This window comes from Lates calcarifer, unplaced genomic scaffold (assembly GCF_001640805.2).
Source record: "Lates calcarifer isolate ASB-BC8 unplaced genomic scaffold, TLL_Latcal_v3 _unitig_2017_quiver_672, whole genome shotgun sequence".
NCBI classification, from domain to species: Eukaryota; Metazoa; Chordata; class Actinopteri; family Centropomidae; genus Lates; species Lates calcarifer.
Window position 1 is genome coordinate 122,538 of NW_026115922.1, and position 19,797 is coordinate 142,334.

A 19,797-nucleotide genomic window follows, 5' to 3' on the forward strand; every position below is an offset into this window, starting at 1 on the left:
CACTCTCTCTCTCTCTCTCTCTGTCTCTGTCTCTGTCTCCACTCTGAGTCGACCTCGCCCGCCCACCCGACTAATGACTCCATGATCTCTAGCGCCACCGACAGGTCAAACTCTCCATGTTTAACTGCTGTGCTGCTGAGTTCTGTGTGTGAAGTCTGCTGACGACAGAAACACTGGGTTTATGTTTCTGAATATGCAGACGACTCCCTGTTGTTCGTTGTTGTATCAATCTGTGATATCAGCCCAAAACAACAGGCTCAGTCAGAGCTCTTCTCCAAAAGCCTTTCTTCTTAGAAAGTTAGTGAGAGTTTGAAAGAGCGTGAGTAGAAACACAACGAGGCTGTAAAGGTGGACTGGTGAGTAGATGGGTTTTCATGTTAACGTCCCCGACAACCTCTGTAGTCTCATTTAGACACTCGTTAGCAACCGCCTTTTTTAAGACACGTAAAAGCTTCAAACATCAGGAGTGGGGGATTTACTGACCCATTTTATGTCGGAGAATAAAACCTGAAAATGTCTTGAGCTTGTGTTAAAACCACAGACCTTATTTCAGACATTTAACCAGAAACACACTGACTAACAGGACAGAGGCTAACATGCTAACATGCTAACTGACTCCTGGTTCTAGGATCAGTCCTGCAGAAATCTGTTACTACAGCTGCTGGATGTCACTTAAAAACAAAATGTAACTATGGCTCGTAATAAGCTGCTGCACAGACGAGCTGTCGGCTCGTTTCTTGCAGGAGGACGTCTCACTCGTTTCCAAACACTGACAGTGTTAAATTATCTGGAAATTTGAAATAAATCTGATTGAACATAGGAGAAAGGGCTGCTGGTATTTTCTATATTCATAAACGATCTTGCCTCAGTCTGCTGTGAGGACTCATGTTTTTATGCTTCATATTAGTTCAGGTTGGAGCAGCATCCTCTGATATTAAATCATTTCATTCAGGAATGAAAGACAATAATTGTGATGTTTATTTTCATTAAAGTGTACAAAGACGTCAGGAGGCTGCATCTCAACAGGCTGTAAACAATAGTAAATAAAATCGATGATGGAGCAGTGATGATAAAATCATCTGAGCACGACAGTTCTTCCTCTGTGGTGGTTAGTAATACAGAAACCGTCAGCCGCCCTCACGCTGCACCCACAGACCTCCCACCGCCCGTCAGCAGCTCTGTCCTGCTGCTGCTCAGATGACACACTCTCTGTTTCCTCTCTGTCACGGCTCGTCCTCCCCTCTCGGTGGGGTCGACCGCAGCATGCATGCACTTCCTGTCTGCACGCTGCTGCACGGCGTACAACGACGTCTTTACCCACATGTTAAATATCACTGCGCTCAGGTGGATTTCTGCAGTTTCTGCTCCTGATCGGTGACATTTTACATTTCACACTGCTCTCACATCACATCCTTCCTCCACACACAGCACACTGTACACACTACAGCCTCTGAGTGTGAGTAGGTGTGTGAACTCATTCGTATTCACACACAGGCAGGGAGATGCTTGTTGTCATGGTAACGGTGTGGGATGTGGACTAACAGCATTAATGAGGGATGTTATTCAGAAAACACACAGACCCTGTTAATTTAGGCCAGGGTTACTCATCACTCATATTTACACTGACCACATGTAGTAACAGCAGCAGTAACAGCAGTAGTCATAGTAGTAGTAGTAGTATGAGTAGTAGTAGTAACAGCAGTAGCAGTTGCAGTATGAGTAGTAGTAGCATTAGATTAATTTCGACTGGATGGGGGACAGTTTCCGTCATATTTACTCAGTATAAAGATGCTGTATTTTCTCAGTATTCTCCTTGAAATATTCAAATGAAATAAATATAATAATAATGCATCAGATCTGTTGATTTATTTTTTCTGCCATAAGATGATTAAATTATTATTGCTCTCTTGATTTATCACAGAAAAACATTTTAGATAATAAAATAAGTCTTGTTCTCTACAGTATAATAATAAAATATTAAATATAGCAGGACTGGACAGTGACATTTCTAATGACAATATTTATATTTCATAGTATAACTGTTAAGTTATCATAAGTGAGATTAGTGTATTTATAATACAACAATTTACACTGTATTTTTTCAGTTATTTTGCACAAATATTTTTTAAATTATTGTTTGTTTGCTGCTACACAAACATTACAAACACAGTTGTACTATAGAAGACTGGTGGTGTAGGTGTAGTAGTGGTAGTAACAGTACACGTAACATGAGTAGCAGTAAAAGTATTAACAGTAGAATAAACAGCTATGATAGTTTTCCTGTAGTTGTGAGGACGCTCATTGATGTAACACATTCCCTAGCGCCTCACTCTAACCTCAACCTAAATCTAACCCTGACCCTGAAACCAAATCTAAACCCTCAAACAGCTGAAATGTCCTCACAACGACGGCCTCAAACTACAACCAGTCCTCACAACCACAGAAAGACAAACACACAATTTTGTCTCCATGACTTCAGGGGACATCACAGAGATTATCTACATTAATTTACAACCTTAAACATGTTTCCACTGTAAAATTTAATCATCTGGTTTACAGGGACTTGTTGCTTTTTGTCTCCATGATGTGACTGTAAAGAGATGTAGGTCCCCACAACATGAGTAATACCTACACACACACACCTCCCACACACGAGCAGGAGTCACCGTCGGTTACCGCCGCTCTGCTGATGTCATCAAAGCGGCCCCGGGGACCATGATGACGTCATCAGCGTCAGACCTCTGCAGACCTGAATCAAACTCTCCTGAGTGTCTGTGAACGCAGCACCAGTTGATGTTACAGACTCACAGTTTTACGACCGGGTGTTTTTTCCCAGCCTCCCCTGCTGACCGACAGCTGACGTCCCTCTGTCTCTGGGAGCGTCCGTCCTGCTCAGAGGTCGCGGTGAAGGAAGTTAAAGCTCTGACCTTTGACCTGTGAGCGTCTGATCAGCGAGGTGAGACGTTCTCACAGTCTGAGGCGTCACGTCTTCACACCTGCTGCGTTTCAATCTGAGTCTGAAGCCGACGCTCGGGTGGTCGAGTCTGATCTGACCTGTCAGCTGCACAGGGAATCAAACCCTCAACCCTCCACCCGTTTAATCACCAGTTCTCAGGTGGAGGTTTCATGCTGACAAAATCAGACTAAATGTAAGTTTTCAAAATGGATTTTAAGCAGCAGAGGAAGAACTCAGAGTATTACTTTAGTAAAAGTACTAATACTACACTGTAAAAATACTCTGCTACAGTCCTGAGGATGTTACTGAAGTAAAAGTATGAGTTTATTTAGGAAATTGTGTTGTATGTGTGACTGTTATAATATTATATCATTAGTTTATTATGACTCATGCATTTTACTGTTGTAGCTGATTCAGCTTTAAATATTTTATATGGGATAACAACTACTGATTATTTTCATTATGGATCAATCTCCTGACTCTTTTCTCAATTAATTAATTTGATCGTTCAGTTTGTAAAAAATCAGAAAAGTGAAACCAACAATTCAAATACAGATGAATAAATAATTAACAGAAAAGCAGCAAACATGAAATGTTTCACATAAAACAATCAATCAAGTGATTAATGATAGTGATTAGTGATTAATCAGCTGAGTTCTTCAAGTCTCTGTATTTAATCTTGAAGTTTTGTTTTTGGACCAAACGTTTTAATATTTCTCTCTGACATGAGGAAGAATAAAGTGACATGAAAAGAAAAACACTCAAATGTGTCAAAGTAAAAGTAAAGTACTTAAAGTAAATGTACTTGGATACATTTTCACACATGAACACCAGAGGATCAGGATACTCACACACTCACGTTCTGTATAAAGGTAGAAACGTGGACCAACACCCAGGCTGCTGTTACACATCACACCTCGGACTCTGGTGTATAAAACCACACACCTGAGAATATCACCTGTAACGAGGCGTCGTCCTCACCTGAGAATCAGAGACAGGTCCGTCCTCTGAGTCAGGTGGGGTTTGATCTCCAGGTGGGTTTCAGTGGGTCAGGACTGGTCAGGATCTCTGACCTTCAGTCGCTGGTGTCTTTGATTACGTCTCCTCTGCTGACTCTGTCTCTGAGGAGTAAATGTCAGATTTAATGTTTGGTTTTATTTCGTGGCTCTGCATCATCTCTCAGCGTATGAAGTCTTTTTATATCCGACTCTGGACTTCAGGGAAACGCTGACTGAGGCTCTGACCTCTGTGGTGGAGCCGCTCTGTGTTTCAGCCCGCTGCTTCCTCCAGCTCCACATTAGTGGTGAACTGTTAGGGACAGAGGTGCATGCTGGGAGGTTAGGGTTTCCCAGAAGATGCGTCTGGTCAGGAGCGGGAACCTGAGCAGAGATTTGTTCTGTCGGACGTCAGAGGATAAACTGGACACGACCACTGACAGTGAACTCACCACGGAGCAGGTTCATGATCCTGCTGCTTTTCACTGATGTGAGCGTGATGAGTTCACGACGACCTGTTAATCAGAGCGTTAATGAGCCGTCTGAGCCTCAGTGTTAATCAGCTGACGTGTACTGAGAGGAGGAGCTGAGGTGAGTCACAGGTTATAAAACCGACGGCGAGGAAACGCCTCGTTCATCAGAGACAAAGACGAGGAAAAAGATCTTCTGAATAAAAACCCTCTTATTGGGGGGGGGACATGAAATAAAAGAATAAATCACTTCCTGTCTTTAACACGATAAAAGCTTTTACTGGTTTAATGGTTAGTGTTTGTACTGGATTAAACTTCATTGCACTGTGACAGATTGTTAATATTTAAAATAAAGTTCATGTCGTTTCAGGAAACATTAATATTTATTTATACATTTTATTTATTTATTCATTATTTCATTTTAAGATCCACTTTACTTTTATAAGCAATTAATCATTTAATTTTAATGATACATTTATTTTCTATTTGTTTCATTTTAATAGAAATGCATCAGCTTTTTCTCTTTAATTAGAATTAGTTATTTTTTCATTCTGTGTTTTCTCTTCAGGGTTGTTGTTTCTCAGGGAGTCTGATCCGGGGGAGGTCAGGTCGTCTCCCCTCTGAGGGGAGGAGGAGGGGGAGAGTGGGGGGAGGAGGTGTCAGACTTTAACACCTGACCAGCTGAGATTCACACGGACTGAAGACAAACACAGACTCCTCTTTAAATCCACGTACGGAGGTCAGTGAGTGTCGGGACGTTGGTGTGAATCTCACTGCTGGATGAACTCGCTCTGAGCAGCAGCAGTGCATCATGGGAGCTCTCTCTCCTGTGATGGGATTTTCAGACGCTGCAGCTGCTGCTTCGTCTCCTCGGCCTTTGAACTGGAGTTTAAACTCCGGACGGCGCCCCCTACAGGCTGGTTCCCAACATGAGGGTCGGGGTCCCCCCAAAGGGTCATCAGATAAACCTGAGGGGACGTCACATGATTCACGAGGAAGAAGGTTTATTTAGTTTTTTAATCTTATTGAACTGCTGTCAGAGAAATGTAATAGAGTAAAGTTACATTACTTTATTTACTGTGTTCATGTCGTACCTGTGTCTGATACGACATGAGCACAGGTCAGAGGTCAGAGGTCACCAGGACGCTCAGCGTGAGAAGATTTTCAGTCAGAGCGTCGGTTTAAACACCTGAGGTGTGACTGAACAGGTCAGAGAGAGAGTGTGTGTGTGAGTGTGTGTGTGTGTGTGTGTGTGTGTGTGTGAGTGAGAGTGTGTGTGTGTGTGTGTGTGTGTGTGTGTGTGTGTGTGTGTGTGTGAGAGTGTATGTGTGTGTGAGTGTGTGTGTGTGTGTGTGTGAGAGTGTGTGTGTGTGAGAGGAGTGTGTGTGTGTGTGTGTGTGTGTGTGTGTGTGAGGTGTGAAGCTACAGGAGAACAGTGTGAGAACTCGGTGCTCGGCCTGCTCCTGGTCAGTGGGGGGGTCAGAGGTCACACGGCCTCGTTTTCATTCATCACCTCATTTACTCTAATACACACACACACACACACACACACACACACACACACACAGTTAACCCAGCACTGACCTGTTGTTTGTCACTGTGCCTTTAACTCATCTCTAAAAATGAACCTTTAGAATTATTATAATTAATGATTAGAATAATTATCTGTAACTTTTATTCTTTACTGTCACTTCTGTTTTTATCAGTGGCTGATTTCATGCTGATGTTTTAAATAGTTCTTCCTGGTGAAATAAATACAGGCTTATTCCTGCACAGTGACCTGAGGACGACGTGTCTGTGGACTCAGAGAGGAAACAGACTCTGTGGCTGTGGAGCTTCATGAATCTGGATTTGACCAAACTGGACCCAGAGACCGGACCCAGACTGGCACTGGAGGAGTGAGTGTCCCGGTCTGAGCAGCAGGTGGTGGCAGCAGAGAAACGCACGGAAAAGGTGTTAAAACCAACAGCACCTGAACGCAACCACAACCAGACTTCACACCTCTGAGCACTCTGAGTGTGTGTGTGTGTGTGTGTGTCCTGTTCCCACACTCCGTCTCCTCCGTGACCTCCTGCAGAGCCCTGACCTCCTCCTCTCCTCGTCCACTGGTTTATTCAGGTCTCCACACGTGATGCGTTCAGGACCACAGTAAACTCCGAGACTCCATGGACATGGAACATGGAAAACAACATGGCCGCCTGCAGTCAGTTAAAAACAGGAAGATATCAAACTGTAAAGACTGTAAACACCTCCCACAGCTGGAGGACAAGATGGTGACCTCCTGACACTGAGAGGAGGAGGAGGAGGAGGAGGAGGAAGGAGTGTGGTGTTCTTCAGGTGTTCTTCAGGTGTTTCTCTGGTTTTCTCTGAACGTCTTCAGAGCCTCTGTCCTGAACCACTGAGCTGAGATCAGTCTAACAGCTGGGAGTGTGTGTGTGTGTGTGTGTGTGGTGGGACCAGAGTTTGAACCGGGTCCAGGACTAACTGAGTCTGTTTGGAGGGAGAGAGAGGAGGGGTGAGGGGGTGAGGTGGAGGGTGAGAGTCGGCTGCTGATGTTTCTCTGACGAAATTCAAAGGAAAAAGAAATTCTCCTCAAATCACTTCCTCTGAGCCCCTCCCTCACCCCTCCCTCACCCCTCCCTCACCCCCTCCCTCACCCCTCCCTCACCCCTCCTTCCTCCCTCCCTCACCCCTCCCTCACCCCCCCTCCTCCCTCCCTCACCCCCTCCCTCACCCCCTCCCTCCATCGTCTCCTCCCGGTGATTCCCACTATCAGAGGAGGGAAACTTCCTGCTCCGATGGAATCCTGCGTCAGGACGGAAAAGAAGAAGGAAGTCATCATGGAGAGGAGGAAAGAAACACGAGAGGGAGGCGGGAAGGGAGATACGGGGGGGAGGAGGGGGAGAGGAGGGGGGGGGGGTGATTAAAAAAAGCTGGGGAACTTACAACAGGTTTTTTTTTTCACAGACAGAAAAACAAAGAGTGGATGAAGTGACGCTGAACGACCAGAGAGTCAGTCACACAGTTTACAGCCTGTTTCAGTGTGTGTGTGTGTGTGTGTGTGTGGGGGGGGGGGGGTGTTAGAGGACAAATATAAACTTTAACAGTGAATTTCAGTGGAAGCTCTGTTTTCTGTTTCCATCCACACAGAACAAACTGCAACTGATTTTACAGAACAAGTTTCTGTCTGTCAAAGAGGTTCACCCCCCCCCCCCCCCTTCAGATCCTGCGATCGTCGCCCTGATGAGCTGCACCTGTGGCTCGTTGTCTCCAGGTGTATTTAACCTGCAGCAAGTGTTTCTGTCTCTGACCAGAACCCAAAGTCAAACTGGTTTAAAACATCTGAAGGAAACGGTTTCAGGAAGTTTCAGCTCAAATTCCCTCAGTTTAGTTTAAATGTAAAACAGGAGGATGAAGACAGAGGGAGGAGAGAGAGAGGAGGAGAGAGAGAGGGAGGAGAGAGGGAGAGAGAGAGGGAGGAGAGAGAGGGGGAGGAGAGGGGGGAGAGGAGAGGGGGGAGGAGGGGGAGGGGGGGAGAGAGGGGGAGGAGAGAGGGGGGAGGGGGGAGGAGAGAGGGAGGAGAGAGAGAGGGAGGAGAGAGAGGGAGGAGAGAGAGAGAGGGAGAGACAGAGGGAGGAGAGAGGAGTTGAGTTCAGGTCATGTTGGAGGAGTTAACCTGTAACTGAACACATTCCTGACTCTGTTTCTGAGAACACGTTCCTGTTTCCTCCTGTCTCCCTCCCTCTCTTCCTGTAACCAGGTGACTTCCTCACCTGGTTTCTAGAGAATCCTGCAGCTCAGGTTTCTCCTCACCGTGGAAACTGGAACAGCAGCGTGCCATTCACAGTTTAATATTATACAGTAACAGACTCCTCCTCCTCACCTGGCTCTGCTCTGCCTCTCACTCAGGTGTGTCGCCGCTTTTACCCCGACCTCGTCTGGTCCCAGACAAAACCCAGGTGTGAAAAGAGCCTCAGACCAAAGGAGCAGAGTCTGGTCTGAGCAGGAGAGGTGGACTCTGTCCAGAGTGAGAAACAGGAGATGAAATATTTCTCTGAACTGACTGAACGTCAGACACTCATCTGTCTATAAACCAATCAGAGTCAATATCAGGAGACTGTCCAGCAGAGACCGGTCTGTCCAACAGAGACCAGTCTGTCCAGCAGAGACCGGTCTGTCCAACAGAGACCAGTCTGTCCAACCGAGACCGGTCTGTCCAACAGAGACCAGTCTGTCCAGAGACCAGTCTGTCCAACCGAGACCGGTCTGTCCAACAGAGACCAGTCTGTCCAACTGAGACCGGTCTGTCCAGAGACCAGTCTGTCCACAGAACCAGTCTGTCCAGCAGAGACCAGTCTGTCCACCAGGAGCTGGAACAGTGAGACAATCAGAGGAAACACCATCAAACAGCAGAAATGTGTCTGAGTTTCTGTTTTTGCTGCTGCAGCACGTCAGCGTCAGCGTCCTGCACGTACAGACAGACTGACACAGACTCATTGTGTTTCCATAAAGTCTGACCTGATGAATCCAGCTCTGTCCTGCTCATCTGCACGTTCACATTCATCAGTCAGTCATGGCAGAAGTATTCAGACCCTTTAAAACCTGGCAGCACTTTAACATTTAACTTTAACACTTGATGTGTTTAAACAGAAGTTGTGACACTTACAGTCTGTTTAAGGGTCACATGTGGTTTTAACAGCCAATCAGAGAGCAGTATTTCTGTGTGTGTGTGTGTGTGTGTGTGACTCAGGTCCAGACATCATGTCATCGTCTCTGCTCAGCTGACGGCGGTCACAACGCTCGCTGCTTCCTGGGAATGACAAACACCTCAGACGACCCCCCCGGCCTCCACCGGCCCCCCGCCCCCCCCCCGACCCCTCCTCCCACCACAGAATTCAAACAATGCAGAGCTCGTCCTCAACGAGACACAACGTGTGCGACCTTACATGGAGACAGTGAGGACACATCCTTTCCTGGACGTCCACATCTGGTCCAGAACATCTGGATCATCTGACCATGTTTTACTGTGACGACATGACAAGCTTGAAAATAAACCTCTGGACTCAGAGCTGCATTAATGTGATGCTGTTATTAAACCAGGGGTCCACAGTGACGGTATTTTCTTTTCCTGCAGCCAAACCAGAGACATTAGAGTCTCAGGTCTATTTTCAGCTTCTGTTCCATTAGAAATGACTGGTATTTCCTGCAGGAGGCAGTTGTGTGAGGGTGGGTCAGCACCACCTCCAACTGCTGCACATAAATATACTGAGGGAGATCCTTCATTCCTCTGCTGTGATCTGCTGCATGTGCATCCAACCTTTCAGATTAAAGTGAAATGTGCATGAAATATGTAACTTTATACCAACTGGATTTTACAGTCAGAGAGCAGATAGATAAAATATAAACATATATACATCAAATACTCCCAGTGGTTCAGGATATACAGGATATGGTTTGTAATAGACGCAGACTTTCAACAGGAAGAAAAAAGCTTCAGAATGTTTGTGAGAATCATTTTTCCTCCAGAGAAACAGAACAGCAGTCCAGACCTGCAGCTCCATCACCTGTGTCCTGTGTTTAGATAGATAGATAGATAGATAGATAGATGACTTTATTCATCCCGAAGGGAAATGTTGTCATAGTAGTCCATATGTGAATGTGATAAAAATACAATAGTATAAAATAGAATACTGAGGTAGAAAATATAAATAAATAAAATAAAATAAAAATACAGTATGAGACAAGATAAGGTGCAGCGGCAAGGTGACGTTAATAATACTGATGGTATGATTGTAATGTTACTGTTAATAACAGTATACAGTAATATATATATATATATATATATATAATATACAGTAATAGTAACAGTTAGTGATAGTAATAATAGTAAACTTTGTTCTGTGTGTGAATATTCTTAAAGTCGGCTGCAATGTTTTATGTCTTGTGATGGAAAAAATGAACGACCAACTTTGGGAATTAAAGATGATTTTATTAGCTATTAAAATGTGAACATACATGTCATTCAAATGGTAAAACAGAATGGAAACACATTCTCATCATCCATGACCTGAAAATCCACTTCAAGGAGCAAAAATCAAACAACTGATTAATCATCAATAATAAAAATCAATAATTCAATCAAAGTCAGAGCTGAGCACTGATCACTAAATATACAATCAGTATGCATCAATTATCAAATTATCAATCAGCATCAAGCTACGTACGTCAATGCATAAGCAGGTTAAAATAACAACATAAACCACTACAATTATAAAAGCACAGTCATCTACAAAATGATTCAATGGTTAAAATGTAAAATACAAAGACTGAAAAATGCTTTTAATGTCATCAAAGGATCAATGATATATAATCAATAAAAGAGAAGGTGATCAAGGAAATAATCAAAACGTCAGAATATAATGAAGAAATATCACCTGACAAACACTAACAGATCAAACATTTCTCAGATATGACTGATGGTAAAAGTCTGAGGAGGTTTCCTCAACAATCATTGAGGAGATGTCCCCAAATATCAAAATGACTTCTGACTTCTTATAAACTTTTATCAGCTTCACACATCAAGATCATGTCTGGATGAAACTGTGCATCGTATTATGTCTCTAAACTACTTAGAAAAAAATCTAAAAACTAAATGTTCAGCCCATTTTAAAAGAGTGGATTTTCATTCTCAGCTCGCTCTCTGGCCTTTCTTTCAAACTCTTCCTCCAACTCTTCTCTTTGTTGTCTCAATTTTCTTTCAAATTCTGCATTTAAATATACAACCATCTCCCTCTGCTCCTCGGCCATCTTAGTTCTCTGCCTGTCATTGTTTATCATCAGCCTTTTCATCTCATTCAACATTACATTCATTTCCAGTTTTTCCTTCTTTCTCTCCTTTCTCTCCTCCTCTCTTTCAGCCTGGAGTTGTGCAGTAAAAATCTTCATCTTTTCTTCTAATTCAGCTCGTAGTTTCTTCTCCAGTTCTTCTTTCTCTCTGCGTATTTCCTCCTCTTTCTCTTTCAGGATTTCTTGTTGTCTTTCCTGAAGTATCTTTTCTGCCTCTTGGAACATCTCATTGGTGTAGTGGCTTCCTCCGTTCTTCTGGTAAGCCAGTAAGCCAGGTTTTTCCTTTAATTCACCTGTCTCTGACAGAAAGAAGAGTAAAAATAAGCTTAATAACTTGTGTGAGAATCATCATGTTTCCTTCAGAAAAACAGAACAGCAGTACAGACCTGTAGCATCATCTACATCACAACATATCGTGAGCTTTTACAGGCTCTTTCCTTCCAGTTGGATTTAATGTTTCCTGTCATCATATTAGTTTCCAAACAGTATGTTGGTTTTAGCATGTTTTACCCATCAGATCAGCAAAATTTCAAAGTTCACAGAGAAACCGAAGGTCACTGTGGCTGTAATTATCACTGGGGTGGGAGTGAAACATTACCCACACATTCTCCAGACAGAAAATCCTAAATCCAAAGGAAGAGGAAGAGTAGGAATAAAGGTCCGACCTGCCCACCAAAAATGCTCTGCTCCTCCTCTCTCTTGTCTGCAGAGTTACTGCTGCTAGATGCACAACTAGATTGTAAGTTGTTTTCTTTGAACTTTTCAGACAACTTTGTGTCTTTTTTAACTTTGTCGTGTGTATAAATGTGAGATGTTTAAACCAAATATACCAACATGTAAACAGTAAGCAGGTGAACACTTGTGCCGAGATGTTTGGGTGTTTTTTCCTCAAGAGTGTAGGTCACACTGACATGATTTACCTAGTATCAAGTAGAAACTTAACAGTTTGTCTCATTATCCTCCTGAAATATTCTCATATGTTTGCTGCATTATTAAAATTATGACAGTAGAAGAATGCAAAGGAATCGGGAGTAATATCCACACATTTTAATATTTAAAAGTGAATATTTTGAAGTTGGCTAAAGCTGTAATGTTTTATGTCATGTGATGGGAAACGTGAACCAGACAAAACAACCAACTGAGGGAAATAATGATTTTACTTGATATCATAAATGTGAACATTCAAATGGCACAACACAATGTAAATACATTCACATCATCCATGAACTGATAAACCAATTAAAGGAGCCAGTTTATTGCTGAGAAATTATAAATCAGTGATCTAATTATCAATCAATCATGAGCAGGTTAAACGTGTCAAAGCATAAGCAGGTTAAAAACACAGCTTCACACAATCAACTCATGACAAGATAACTATGTATTGCATTGTGTTTCTACACTATTTAAATAGTTTCCCAACAAAACCCAATACTCTACTGAAGAAACCTGGACTCTGCTTTTCAGCTTTCTCTCTTGCTTTTCTTTGAATCTTTTCCTCCAACTCTTTTTTCTGTTCTCTCAGATCTCTTTCGAACTGCACCTTCAAACATTCCATCATCTTCCTTTGTCTATCTTCTGCTTTTCTCTCTGCTTCTTTACGTTCCATTTCCCACTTGGCTTTCTCCAACTCCATCTCTCTCATCCTCTCTTTTCTATCCATCTCCCTCCTCTCCTCCTCCATCCTAGCTTTCTGCCTTTCCATTCCCAGCCTCTCCATTGCACAGTTGTCTCTCTCTTTAAACCACATCAACATATTCTGCATTTGCAGTCTGCATTGCTCCTCTCCCTCCCTCACCATCACTTGCATGTTATACTTCTCTCTTTCCTTTGCAACCTCCATCTCCACCCTCTCTGCAATCCACCTCTCCCCATCCCTTTTCAACTCATTCAACATTACATTCATTTCCAGTTTTTCCTTCTTTCTCTCCTTTCTCTCTTCCTCTCTTTCAGCCTGGAGTTGTGCAGTAAAAATCTTCATCTTTTCTTTTAATTCAGCTCGTAGTTTCTTCTCCAGTTCTTCTTTCTCTCTGCATATTTCCTCCTCTTTCTCTTTCAGGATTTCTTGTTGTCTTTCCTGAAGTATCTTTTCTGCCTCTTGGAACATCTCATTGGTGTAGTGGCTTCCTCCATTCTTCTGGACGATATCTCTGATCTTCTGAAGCAGCTCAGTGACCTGACGACGATCCTCCAGCGTATTATTGAAGACGTGGTACTGACCGTTACATCTGTCTACAAGTTCCTGAAGGTCTGGGCTGCGATTTATGAACTTCTCAATGGTAGTGTTATGAAGAAGGTCTCCATGAGTGAAGAGGACCATGCTGTATCTGTCTGCAGCCTCACCAAATATTTCTTGAATCTTCTGCACTGTCTGCTTTTCTTCTTCTGTGAATCTACCCAGTCTGATGACGATCAGGAAGACGTGGGGTCCAGGAGAAGAATAAGCGATGCACTGGCTTATGTGTCTCTTTGTTGTGTCTTCATCACATTTAGTGTCAAACAGACCTGGGGTGTCAACAACAACAACCTTTTGTTTGTTCACTGTAGCTCTGCCCTTTGAACACTCCTCAGTCAAAGATGTAGGAGAACACTCTGATTCAAAGCACTGACGTCCAAGAATGACGTTTCCTGTGGCGCTTTTCCCACTTCCTGTCTTCCCCACCATCACAATCATCAGCTCTTCATCAGATCGTTTATTAGTTTCTGTTTGGAGAAATGAAAAATATTAAAAAGGAATTTACCCTCTAAGGTTTTGTACAGTTGGGGACAAATTCAAGGAAAAGAAACCAAAGTGTGTTTGCAATGTATTGTTCCACCACGAGCCTCTAGAACATCTTCAGTGCTCTTTATCATAAGTTCTTTGAATGTATTGAATTCGACTGGAGGAATGAACAGCATTCTTCCACTGGACATTCCCTCATTTCTTGTTTTACTGATGGTGGTGGAACACTGTCGAACACATCATTACAAAATCTGACACCTACAATCTCCTTAATGTCCACCAGAACCCTGTATAGGGCAACTGGAAACCTTCTGAAGGACTCTTACCTCTTAAAGGACCACTAAAACTTCCAAAACTCCTTGAATCTTCTTAAGGACTTCTAGAACCTCCTCACTGACCACTACAACCTCTTAAAGGATCTCCGTAACTTAGTAAAGGACCATTAGTACCTTCTTAATGACTTCAGCCTCTTCAATAACCATGTGAACCTTCTAAACAAATCTTAGAGCAACCTAATGGACCTCTAGAACCTTTCCATCAACCAATAAAACATCCTAAACAATCCAGAGAACCTCCTTAATAAACACTAGAATCTCAGCAGAAACCCCTTAAGAAACATCTTTAGATTCTGTAAACAATGTACTAACATGGTGAATGAAATTAGAGTAAAAGCCAGCATAAAGTGTTTAACTTGTTACCTGTCTGTGACAGAACATGAAGGTGGAGGAGGGCTCCTGATAATGGACACGGACATTCAACAGGACAAGATCACAGGGGTGGGAGTGAAAAAATACCCACACATTCTCCAGACAGGGTTAGAATGTGTGGGTATTGACCAGGGCAGGTTAATGTTTAAATCATCTAATGAAATAAATCCAGTCCAAATGGGGCTTTAGTCTGTTTGTATACAGCCACTACTTCCTCGACCTTAACACTCACTGTTTCACAACTGTTTCCCATAAACACTGTTTGAAAGATCAGATGTACTGTTCATAACACACTTCATATTTCATGCAGACCTTTAGACTTGAGTTTGACAAACAAAGTGGATCTAAATCTGGGTGATGCATCACTCGTAGGGAGCCTAGTCAGTCTACAGTCTGTATGATACTGTAAAAACAGAGTTTTAATACAGAACAGGAATTTAAATAAAGAAGTTGAAACACCACAAAAACACAGCAGAGTAAAGTCTTACCACGGTTGAAAAGTCTTCTGGCCATGTTACAGCTTTAGAGCTCAGGGTTGATTCTGCAGCTAAAGTGAAACTGTTTCTCATGTGGAGAAGCCCCACCTATGGGAAGGAGGATTACGTCACTTGTTTTTGTTATTCAGGAAAGTTGGTAAGGAGGCAATTAGTGTATAACTCCAATCAGAAAGATCCTTATAAGGCAGGAAACGTGTTCTAATGTCACACATCAGTAAATTTATGGAACTATGGTTAATGAAAGGTTTATTCACTTAAAGGAAAAGAAGGGCTTGGTAGCTCTATACCAAAGTGGATTTAGTAGAGTCAGGAGCACAACTGACCCGTTTCTGTGTTGAGTCCTGATGCTTCTGTTCAGTCTCGTCAGGGGACAGGATGTAGGTCGGCATGTACAGGAAGTGCAGAGTCAGAGTTATCTGTAATCATCTCAGTCCCTAAGAAACCGTCTATCACAGGACTCCATGAGCAAAGGCTGCTCGTCCTGACGTCTGTACAGAACAAATATATTCTGTACACAGTCCACCTACTGTTAAAGCTCTTTGTTCTGTTTGTGCTCTTATTTACAGGTGTTTAACAGTTATTTACTGTCACCTACTTTTAAATTATTCTCATACACAAAGAACAATTCATATCATCATAGGTGAGGATTAAAACATTCGTCACATTATAATATTTAAAAGTGAATATTTTTAAAAGTCGGCTGCAATGTTTTATGTCTTGTGATGGAAAAAATGAACGACCAACTTTGGGAATCAAAGATGATTTTACTAGATATTAAAATGTGAACATACATGTCATTGAAATGGCAAAACAGAATGGAAACACATTCACATCATCCATGACCTGAAAATCCAACTGAGGAAGCCAATTTATTGCTGAGGACTTGTCAATCAATCATCAATCAATAATCAGCAGGCTAAATATGTCAAAGCACACGCAGGGTAAAATACAAAAGTAATCAGGCATAAACAGATAAGAAAGTCAAAACCACAGTCAACAACCAAATAATTAAAATGAAAAATCTAAAAATAGTAAAATGCTTTAATGTCATAAAAGGATCAATTCTTTATAATAATAATGAAAAATGACAGTCGGTGTTTTGTGTCAACTTGGAATCTCAAATAAACCAGGAAGTAATGAGAAAGAATCATCTAACAAACAAATAAAGTACAGACAGATTACAAACATTTATCTGATAGGAATGTTGATAAAGTAGAAATCTATGATTCCTCAAACAATCATAGAGAAAACCCCCAACTATCAAACTTTTTTCAGATCTTTTAAATTACATGTATCTCCCTATTTAGGACATTTTTAACTTTTCTGAAAATACGACGAACTGGATTTTCATTTTCAGCGATCTCTCTGGCCTTTCTCTTATACTTATCCTCCAACTCTTTAGTGTAGTTTTCCACTTTTCTTTCATACTCTGCCTGTATCTGCTCCAGCTCCTTCCTTTTCTTCTCCTCTCTTTTTCTCTCCAGCTCATCTACATACCTGAACATCTCCTTCTCCCTCATCCTCTCCATCTCTCTCCATCTCCCTCATCCTCTCTTCTCTCTCCATCTCCCTCATCCAGTCTTTAGTTTCCATCTCCTTCCTCATCCTCTCTTTTCTCACTCTCTCTTTTCTCATCCTCTCTTTTCTTTCCATCTCCTTCATCTCCTCCTCTTTTCTCCTCACTCCCACCTCCTCCAGCTTCATTCTCTGCCTTTCTATCGCCATGCTTTGCCTTTGATTCTGTATTCCCAGCCTCTCCACTGCACAGTTGTCTGTCTCCTCTGTAAACCAGATCATCATATTCTGCATTTGAACTCTGCATTGTTCTTCTCTGTTCTGCTTCTCTCTTTCCTTTGCAATTTCCATCTCCACCCTCTCTGCAATCCACCTCTCCCCATCCTTTTTCAGCTCATTCAACATTACATTCATTTCCTGTTTTTCCTGTTCTCTCTCCTTCATCTCTTCCTCTCTTTCAGCCTGGAGTTGTGTAGTAAAATTCACCTTTTCTTTTAATTCAGCTCGTAGTCTCTTCTTCAGTTCCTCAATCTCTCTGCGTATTTCCTCCTCTTTCTCTTTCAGGATTTCTTGTTGTCTTTCCTGAAGTATCTTTTCTGCCTCTTGGAACATCTCATTGGTGTAGTGGCTTCCTCCGTTCTTCTGGACGATATCTCTGATCTTCTGAAGCAGCTCAGTGACCTGACGACGATCCTCCAGCGTATTATTGAAGACGTGGTACTGACCGTTACATCTGTCTACAAGTTCCTGAAGGTCTGGGCTGCGATTTATGAACTTCTCAATGGTAGTGTTATGAAGAAGGTCTCCATGAGTGAAGAGGACCATGCTGTATCTGTCTGCAGCCTCACCAAATATTTCTTGAATCTTCTGCACTGCCTGCTTTTCTTCTTCTGTGAATCTACCCAGTCTGATGACGATCAGGAAGACGTGGGGTCCAGGAGAAGAATAAGCGATGCACTGGCTTATGTCTCTCTTTGTTGTCTCTTCATCAAATTTAGTGTCAAACAGGCCTGGGGTGTCAACAACAACAACCTTTTGTTCATCCACTGAAGATCTGCCTTTTGCACACTTTTCAGTCAAAGATGTAGGAGAGAACTCTGACCTAAAGCGCTGACGTCCAAGAATGACGTTTCCTGTGGCGCTTTTCCCACTTCCTGTCTTCCCCACCATCACAATCCTCAGCTCTTCATCAGATCGTTTATTAGTTTCTGTTTGGAGAAATTGAAAAATATTAAAAAGGAATTTACCCTCTAAGATTTTGTACAGTTCATTTACATAAATAATTTAAATATTATCCATCTATTTTCCGTTATTTGGCAACAGGCTAAGCAGGGTATTCCAGACAGTGCCTCTGCACTACAATAGTTCAGTACAACATCCATATTACTGCTGATGCTGCACTAATACACCTGTCACATACATACACCCTCACTCGTGAACAAGACCCTAAGATATTTAAACTCCTCCACTTGGGGCAGCGACTCACCCTCAACCCAGAGGGAACAATCCACCATTTCTCCCCTGAAAACTGTGGAGTTGGAGGTGTTGGCCACCATCCCAACTTCTTCACACTGGGCTACAAACCACCCCAGTGTGTGGTGAAGGTCTTGGTCTGATGAAGCCAATAGAACCACATCATCTGCAAAGAGCAGAGGTGCAATTCTAAGGTCCCCAAACCAGACACTCCCCTGAGATCCTGTCCATGAATATCACAGGATCAGAGTCAGAGGAAATCCTGGAGGAGTCCAACACCCTCTTAAAATGTATTTAACTTTGTGCTGAGAAGGCAAACACAGCTCCCACTTTGGTTGTACAAAGGCCAGATTGGTACCTCATGGTACCCCGGTACCCCGTACTCCCAGAGTCCCCCAGGGGGACACAGTCATAAGCCTTTCCAGGACACCACCCAGACTGAACTGCTGTTTGGTGTGTAACCACACACATAGTCAGAGCCTTCCTCTCTGGAACTCATAGTAACATAGAGGTAATCCTCTTGTTCCCCAGGGAAAACCAACATAATGACCAGATCCAGAGCAGGAGCATCCCCCTCTGAAGACTCCTCTGAGAGCTCCTCCTCTCCTCAAGCCTCTAACACCCTGACATGACCAACAACACTGACACTGTCAGCTTCTGCACTTTAGCTCCTGCTCTTTGTCTCATTCAACACATTCAGGTCTTAGCTCTTACTTCAAGGTCTGCAGCTGCAGTGTCGTCTGCACTCGTGAGCTGCTTTGGATAAAAGTGACACATGAAGAAATGTCAGAGTAAATTACAGATGGAAGTGGCAGCTGAAATTATCCCTGTGGTCCCTGATAACTTCACTCATCAATCCAAATTAATTTTATATGGTTCTGTTTTTGATTTTATAAGGTGTATCATAAACACGAACATTGAACAGGACAACAACCAAATGAGGAAGCAAATAAAAACAAATTCACCTCCAGAAATCAGCTCGTAAAGATAAGAAACTTTCTGTTTTGAAGTTCTCATGTTTCCTATGTCAGATCAGCAGAAACATTTTTGATTTCTTCTGTTTCCACATAAAAGAAAGAGAAGACAGAGAGAAACAGAAGACGCTGCCCACAGGTGTAATGGTATTATCAATAATAACAGCAGCAATGGCAGAAGTACTATTTAATTTTGTTTGTTTGTTGGTCACAAATATAAATCAAAAACCTGCTGAATATAAATTAAAGTCAGATCAGAAACATGAACACAGTAAAGACTCACCACGTTTAAAAAATCTGGCCATGTTTCAGTTTTAGGTGCAGGGTCGATGCTGCAGCTGAAGTGAGACTCGTTCACCTGTGGAGAAGCTCCACCTGAGTGACGGAGGATTCAATGAGCTGCTGTTGTTATTCAGTAAAGTTTGGAAGGAGGAGCGAGTCCCTCTGAGCTGGAAGGAAGTGGCTTCATGTAGAATTCTGGTCAGAAAGATCCTAAGAAAACAATAAACCACTTTAACTGTCCACTGCTGTCTTATCTTTAATTCGCAGCAACTGCTTTAAAATCCTGCTCTTGACCGACATGTTTCAGCCGAATATAGACCTTTATACAGACTGTTGACAGGGATTACTTTATATCTGTAACAG

The 19,797-nt window shown here is 42.5% G+C and overlaps 1 protein-coding gene across 1 annotated transcript; it reads right to left on the reverse strand.

Moving 5' to 3' along the window:
• Positions 1-12,406: 12,406 nt before the first annotated feature.
• LOC108891756 (trichohyalin) lies at positions 12,407-19,543 on the reverse strand. Its single transcript, XM_051067797.1, has 3 exons — positions 19,436-19,543; positions 16,681-17,913; positions 12,407-13,967 (listed from the first exon to the last, which is right to left on the reverse strand). The coding sequence occupies exons 1-3, from the start codon at positions 19,455-19,457 to the stop codon at positions 12,667-12,669; spliced, it is 2,556 nt and encodes an 851-aa protein (XP_050923754.1). The 5' UTR covers positions 19,458-19,543; the 3' UTR covers positions 12,407-12,666.
• Positions 19,544-19,797: the final 254 nt, after the last annotated feature.